Source organism: Sinocyclocheilus grahami, unplaced genomic scaffold (genome assembly GCF_001515645.1).
Source record: "Sinocyclocheilus grahami isolate Dianchi unplaced genomic scaffold, SAMN03320097.WGS_v1.1 scaffold25830.1, whole genome shotgun sequence".
NCBI classification, from domain to species: domain Eukaryota; kingdom Metazoa; phylum Chordata; class Actinopteri; order Cypriniformes; family Cyprinidae; genus Sinocyclocheilus; species Sinocyclocheilus grahami.
This window is the reverse complement of record NW_015519923.1, coordinates 1-579: the sequence shown is the minus strand read 5'-3', so window position 1 is coordinate 579 and position 579 is coordinate 1. Positions and strand designations below refer to the sequence as shown.

Sequence of the window (579 nt, the reverse complement as noted above, 5' to 3'; positions counted from 1 at the left end):
TCGTTCTGCACCATTGCCCAACAGACGACGATATCCCACAATGCACCAAATCTCTGGACTCTCACGTCTCGGAAATGGTCACTCAGGCTGAGGAAGAGGAGAGGATACCGGTCTTTATCTTCGATGAGGTGGAGCACATGCCCAGGGAGTTGCTGGACACATTGCAAGACCTGATTCATCCCAAAAACAACAACGAATACTTAAACGCCATCTACATTCTCATCAGCAACCTGGGACATGAAGACATCACCAAATTCGTTCTGCACAACTCCAGCGTCGCCATCTCAGGCCATCTGAGCTTGAGTCAGGAGCTGAGCCCTTGGTTGCGTAGCTACCTTGAAAGATACCACATACTATTTTTGGAGGCAGAGCTCCTGCCCTTTATGCTTCTGGAGAAGAGCCACGTAATGGATTGTTTTATTGACGAGATGTCCAGGGAAGGATTCTACCCAGATCGATCCCATGTAGAAAGGCTTGCGGAAGAACTATCATACTACATAGTTGGCGAATGGGAATTTTCTCACACCGGATGCAGGCAGGTTGTGGCAAAAGTGAACCTTCTCTGAAACAAAATCTGCC

The 579-nt window shown here is 48.2% G+C and overlaps 1 protein-coding gene across 1 annotated transcript; it reads left to right on the top strand.

Moving 5' to 3' along the window:
• Window positions 1-2: 2 nt before the first annotated feature.
• Window positions 3-566, top strand: LOC107580154 (torsin-4A-like; the record flags this gene model as incomplete). The annotated part of the gene is made up of 1 exon (XM_016265894.1): window positions 3-566. A coding segment is annotated over one exon (564 nt), but the record flags the coding sequence as incomplete, so codon positions are not given.
• Between the last annotated feature and the right edge of the window lie 13 nt (window positions 567-579).